The following is a 6,647-nucleotide window of genomic DNA, read 5'->3' as shown; positions in this document are numbered from 1 at the left end:
AAAATAAAAGGAGACTAAAAATTTTGGAATCCATTCTTTAATGTTCAAAAAGCTCTTTATTGTTCTCATACTGCCTGTGCTGCAGCACCTCTTTTCACCCTCTGTCTGAAACCAGAGCCCAGTCTGCTCTGATTGGTTAGCTGGCCGGCTCTGTTGTGATTGGTCAACCGCTTAAAGATGTCCCGCCCCTTAGCCTATTACGTACAATGTGTTGAGCACCAGCCAATAGGAGCGCAAGTGTTACATAGTGATGTCTATTATGTTACAGAAGTAAACGAAGGAGTCCAATGGAGGTGTTTTCAGACAGGGGGGGGATTTTAGCCTTTGCAGACCATTGACATGCACAAAAACCTTTATAACACACTACAGGAAAGCATAAAAGGGCCTCTTTAAGATCTCAGACCTGGTTTAATTGACTTTAGAAGCATGTGACGGACTGTCTGATGATTTTTTAGGGAAAGTGTTTCATTGCACGCCTGCAGTCCAACATCAGGAGCCAGATTGCAGTTCTGTGTAATGCCAATAGATTTCTTTCTCCATCTATTACAATCTGCTTGTAACTGCCGTCTGGAGGCAATACTGAATTGTAATTTCTGCTTGCAGAACAGAATTGGAGAAAGTATTGAATATTTAAACAATTAAACCACAAGGTAAATCTTAAGTGACAGCACTGAAGCACTGAAATGGCTAAACGCTGGACTTAAACACGGTGGTTTTAATCTGAGGTTTGAAACGACACCAGAGGGTCCCGGAGTGGGAGCGCTGCCAGGCTCTTAGGCACTAAGCCTATTGAGCCTGTATTAAAAAGTCATCTCATGGCAGATGTGCAATATGGTTATATGATTTTCAGCTATATATCTGGATCACGAAAATGAAGAGAAAAGTATTTCCTTAGCTTGCAATCATTCCCTCGGGTTTTGACATGAAGGCTTTTCAAATGAGACTTTAACAGCTTTAATTGATCATTTAAAAACACTCGTCGACTAATAGTGGAAACATTTGGATCCCCACCAAAAAATGAGAAAAACTCATTATGCTTTTCAGATCTCCCGCTGATAACTGACATAACAATGATTGTAATGTTGGGAATGTTGTTAAACGGTGATGTGTTCCTGTGTCAGGTGGGCGAAGGGTGGCGTGCTGCTGGATGGAGCGAGGGAGACTGTGTTTGTCACCACGGCTGATCACTCCTTCTTCACCGAGCCCGTGTCCTGCCAGGTCTTCAACGTGGTGGGAAGCACCAACGTCAGCATCCTGGTGGACGTGCACTGTGAGTAGAGCAAACACTCCAGAGCTGAGTGGGACTCTGCTGACATTTATATGCTCTAGTAACTATATTAGTCCGTGTTTGTTTGAAGAGCCATGCTTTTATTTGTTGTTACTTGTTTTCATATATTGTGCAGAATCAATTTGCAAAAGATTGTTGCTGTGTAATGATTATGAGAATATAAGAAGTACTTTATTGAGACTAGAAATAAACATTCCAAAATGTAAACATCTCAATAGAAATAAAATAGCATTAGGAACAAAAAGTTGAAAATATACATGTCGAATTACAATTCCTCGGTCATTGCCTCTCGGTTAGCTAATGGCATTTGTTGTGAAAGACACATGTCAAATAGTGAACGTGCATTAAATAAAACAAGCCCTAATTACAGAAAAGAAGTAGTAGAGCTGTCCTTTGTTGCATTATCCCCATGTCTCTCCTTATTCTCTGTGTTTCTTCAGCTGTTTACTACACGGTTACTAACAAACACTTATAAGAGAGTGATACATATTGTTCATTTTTAATATAATAGGTATCAAAAGCAGTTAAGTGTGTGACCATACTTTTAAATATGTTCAAATAACCTTAAGCGTGCTTTTTCAAATGTTTCTATATATCGCTGTTTATACAGTAGAGCTGTTCCTGTTTTAATGTATGTTATGTTTCTTTTGTTGCTGTAATTAAACCTTTTACCGACACTGCAGTTGATGTACTGAAATACTAATAATGTGTGATGTCGCTGTACATTTAAACTGTTAAAATAAATAAGTGATTTGTTAAATATACACAGGAAAAATAAAGAAACAATAATTACGCTTATGCTGTACAACGAGAACAAATGTACCGCACTAAAGCATGCTTGCTTTGTGATAAGAGGTTTTATTTTACTGCCAGTTACATGAAAGGTTTCCCCAATGAGAGTTTAAAGAAGATCTACTCCAACACATTTTGGACAATACAGTAAAAATACATTATTTCTTAATAATATTTAGCATATTCTGGTTTTCAGGTACTTATTTATCATCAGAATACATTTATTATTAGTCCCACAGAGGGGACATTACATTGTTACAGCAGAAGAGAGCCAAAGACAGCTTAATGTTACCGAAGAAGCATGCATAAAAACATATTAAAGATACAAAAATAATAATACAAATGACAAAATACACATCCTGTAACAGTTCTGAGGATTTAGCAGCCAGGTATATATTGCAGTTATTAACGGCATACATATATATCAAGTGTGTATTCCAAATTGTATCTGCATATATATATTTTTTTTTATATACATTTGCTTTTATATTCGGGATTGTTGGAAACTGTATTTCGATCTCTCTCTGTCTGTACACACAAACTGAAAGATTGACAATAAAGTTGACTTTGACTTCTGACATCCAGGGGTCTTATTTATCTTTTTACTCTCTTCCAGTTGGCCCCATACTGGTCATTGAGCCTCGGCCTGTGACAGTAGACGTGGACGCTGACGTCACTCTGAACTGCAAGTGGTCCGGAAACCCCCCCCTCACCCTCACCTGGACCAAGAAGGGCTCCAGCATGGTGAGGACAGACCATCAAACCTTCCCCCAAACTTTGACCTATTAGCCTGCATGATTCATGCATGTATGATTTCATATTTTATTCCAATAACATGTTGAATATTTAAAAAGGAGTGCCACATATTATCGGAAATCCCACTCCTCACGAATTACAGACAGAAAACCCCAGCCTATATTAATGTCCACGAGCTAGACTCCATCAATGTTTTCTCAGTAGTAAAGCAGACGGTAGGAACTGAGACTCAGTCTTCATATCCTTAATCTTTAATTCATGCCTAACAAGTTAAGAAAAGCTCCATGAAAAAAACTAATGGAGCCTGCCGAGTAAATCAACATGTTTTATGAATTAAATATAGATCCCCCTCCTTTATTTGAAAAATCTTTCCCTATCCGCCGCCCTCTACATCACAAAGCTACTTTCCTGCTTCTAATCTCATGCTGTCTTAAACATTTGTGTGTGTGTGTGTGTGTGTGTGTGTGTGTGTGTGTGTGTGTGTGTGTGTGTGTGTGTGTGTGTGTGTGTGCGTGTGTAGAGAGAGAGAGTGTGTGTGTGTGTGTGTGTGTGTGTGTGTGTGTGTGTGTGTGTGTGTGTGTGTGTGTGTGTGTGTGTGTGTGTGTGTGTGTGTGTGCGTGTGCGCGTGTGTGTGTTCAGGTGCTCAGCAACAATAACCAGCTGTATTTGAAGTCAGTGAGCCAGGCCGATGCAGGCCAGTACGTCTGCAAGGCCATCGTTCCCCGTATTGGAGTCGGGGAGACGGAGGTTACACTCACCGTCAACGGTCAGTTACTATTCAACTACTACTGATATGAATAACAACTGTAATATAACCCACTGCAGTCAGCATGTCGTTGTGTCCCTGAGACAATTCACCCCAAGTTGCTCCTGTGGGGATTGCCCACAGTACTGAGTTTGTAAGTTGCTTAAAAGCGTCTAACAAGTATCATGTAATATAAGCAAAAATGACATTACTGGCTACTCTGTTTCTACGTCATTCTGCTACTCGCTGCTTAATTGTTTTGCACCACCCAACACTTGTAATATAACACTGTGCAATATACAGTATTTACTAGGGATGTCCCGATCACCTCTTTTTGCTCCCGATCCGATTCCGATCATTTGATTTTGACAATTTGCCGATACCGATTTTTCNCAATCAATCAATCAATCAATCAATCAATGTTTATTGATATAGCCCAATATCGCAAATGTTTCATTTGTCTCAGTGGACTTCACAGTTTGTACAGAATATCAGTAGATATTCTGTACAAACTGTGAAGTCCACTGAGACAAATGAAACATTTGCGATATTGGGCTATATCAATAAACATTGATTGATTGATTGATTGATTGATTGATTGATTGATTGATATACAGTAGAACGATAAACCACATGACTGTCTTTGTTTCAGTGCAATGCATCATGAGGGATTAAATTACACAAGCTATATATTTAACAATAAAATGTTGTATTTCAAACCTTCAGTCCTTCACTAACACAGCACTGGTTCTACATCTACTCTTACTGTAGTTTTGATCCCATTAATTACAACACCGGCTTTGAAAAATACATCAATCGTTTTAATTGAAAATTCAAAACCGCAGTTTTCTTTATGAGCAATCATTCCTTATTTCTTAGAGGACACAATAGAAACCCCTTAAAACACAAAAGGGTATCAGGTTTTCCTTATGTTGAAGAAAATCAACTGGCTCAACCGCTTCAGGATAAAAATGAGTGGCTCCAAACAGGATGCTAAATCAATGCAACAGCGATAAAAAAATCTGGAACCCGCCCTGGTTTGACGATGGGGGAAAATAGTAGCTATAAATTCCTAAACACAGCACGTAACTTCAAGTTGACAGGTTCTGGGCAGGTCATTTAAATTATAGCGTGATTTCTTTATGTGCCGACACAAAATCAGCCCCACCTGCCCCTTTAGTGACAAAACGGGAAACATACGGTGGACGTTGAGGGCAACAGTAGCTCGTTTTCCCATGGGAACCGCAGGGTTGCTGGCGACACAGGTGAAGTTGCGACCACTGTCAGTGTCGGCCGGGACGATGGGCAGGTAGCTCCTGGTCGTCACCCTCTTCCTGTCAGGTAACACTTCCTGTTGGGGCGAAGACATAGAGAAGGAGAGGATGAACGTGGGTAGAATTTTGGGAGGGAGAAACAGAAAAAGATCAAAGCAGAGGAGGAGGACGAGCACAGTGGATGTGGAAGGACGAGAAGGACATAAAAAGGAGGGAACGGGAAATGTCATGGGAGACATAAGAGAGAGGAAGGGGAGGAGACAATGAGAGGGACACAGGATGGTTATTAATGGAGCCAAGACTTAGCATAACATGGAAATAGAAAAGGCAATCTGTAATAAACAACATTTTCAGACATGATGCAGGAAAGGAAACTGAAAAGGGGCAAAGGAGAAATACACATCCGTGTTCTGGTGCTTCATCGTCATCATGTTTAATATCGGTGCAGGGAAATCTAGAAAATGTTCTTCTAATTATCGCAAGCAATTCAGTTTTATGAGGACCCTCGACCTTGCTATCGAAATGAGAGATGAATACTTATGTGAAAAGTTGGTTAATCGTACAGATAGGGGAAGCAATTTCAAGACGATATCTTGAGCTCTGGGAATTTGAAGTGTGTTCATTTGATAGATTAAAGGACTTCCTTGTTTTTTGGAATCTATAATTAACTCTCTTTTTTGCGGCTATAAGACACACTTTATAACTCTTATCACTTCAGTCTCCCTGGATTCTGTGGAGTCTATTTTTATATAACATTAAAAGACTGATTCTTATTATTACATTATACGCTTATTGTGCTCATGAGATTCCTATGACTATAGAATAAATAGACACAATCACTAATCCCAGGTTCTGATGGGTTAGATACCAACGAGGGGAATAGTCAGAAGAAAGTTGAGCTTGCAAAATTGAAAGTAGCAAGGTCGAGTGCAGAGGCTGAGAGAACACAAAGAGGTAGTCAGAACAGCACATCGCACCGGCCTTCACTTTGTATGGGAGCCGCGCTCCCCCGCAAAGCTAGGAAGCACCATTATGGTTTCCCGCTATATCTGAAGAAACGTTAGAGAAAACAAATTACGTATGATGGTGCCAGAGTAGGGATGGACTTCCACAGACTGGCTGAATGCTGATTGGAGGATCGTGTTGCCAAGAGACTCTGAGTCTGCGCACCAACCAAAGAGAACCAAGTCTAAACCGCGGTATCTCTTCAGCTAGTCTTGACCAATCATAAATGTACGGGCAACGCCCTGTGTAATAAAATGTTTTGTCACGCGAGGTTCGAGGCTCTTGACGGATTTGGTGGTTACAGATTACAGCTTTGCTTCCTGTGATTCCCAAAGATGTGATGAGTCCTTGGCCAAGAGAATATATATTTTGCTCTCTTTACAATAAATCGTTAAACTTAGAAGTTGTCTTTCTTTTCTGGAATTCTGAACCCAGCAATTCTTGATGTGGGATGCTTTGCAACACAGCTACAAAATCTGTCAAGAAAGTGTTCACAGCCTTCTCTGTGGTGTAAAAGCGTGGTCAGTAACACGATAGCATAAGAGCAGCATGTAATATGTATGAGCGTGTGGGGGGCATAAAACGGGAAGCAAGAGATGCAAAAACATCTGTGTTTGAGCCTCTGAGTCAGTGTTTGCTGCTGCCTCCATGTGCATATGAGAGCATGAGTGTATGTGCGTGAGTGTATGTGTGTGTGTGTGTGTGTGTGTGTGTGTGTGTGTGTGTGTGTGTGTGTGTGTGTGTGTGTGTGTGTGTGTGTGTGTGTGTGTGTGTGTGTGTGTGTGTG

At 40.4% G+C, this 6,647-nt stretch overlaps 1 protein-coding gene across 1 annotated transcript; it reads left to right on the top strand.

Annotated features, from left to right (window-relative positions):
- Nucleotides 1-1,121: 1,121 nt before the first annotated feature.
- Nucleotides 1,122-3,628, top strand: LOC104945151 (kin of IRRE-like protein 1; the record flags this gene model as incomplete). The annotated part of the gene is made up of 3 exons (XM_010770778.1): nucleotides 1,122-1,270; nucleotides 2,697-2,824; nucleotides 3,476-3,628. Coding segments are annotated over 3 exons (430 nt in total), but the record flags the coding sequence as incomplete, so codon positions are not given.
- Between the last annotated feature and the right edge of the window lie 3,019 nt (nucleotides 3,629-6,647).

The sequence above is a fragment of the Notothenia coriiceps genome, unplaced genomic scaffold, assembly GCF_000735185.1.
Source record: "Notothenia coriiceps isolate Sejong01 unplaced genomic scaffold, NC01 NC01_scaffold00009208, whole genome shotgun sequence".
In the NCBI taxonomy this organism is placed as follows: Eukaryota; Metazoa; Chordata; class Actinopteri; order Perciformes; family Nototheniidae; genus Notothenia; species Notothenia coriiceps.
Note: the sequence above shows the minus strand (reverse complement) of the source record. Positions and strands in the feature narration are given on the sequence as shown.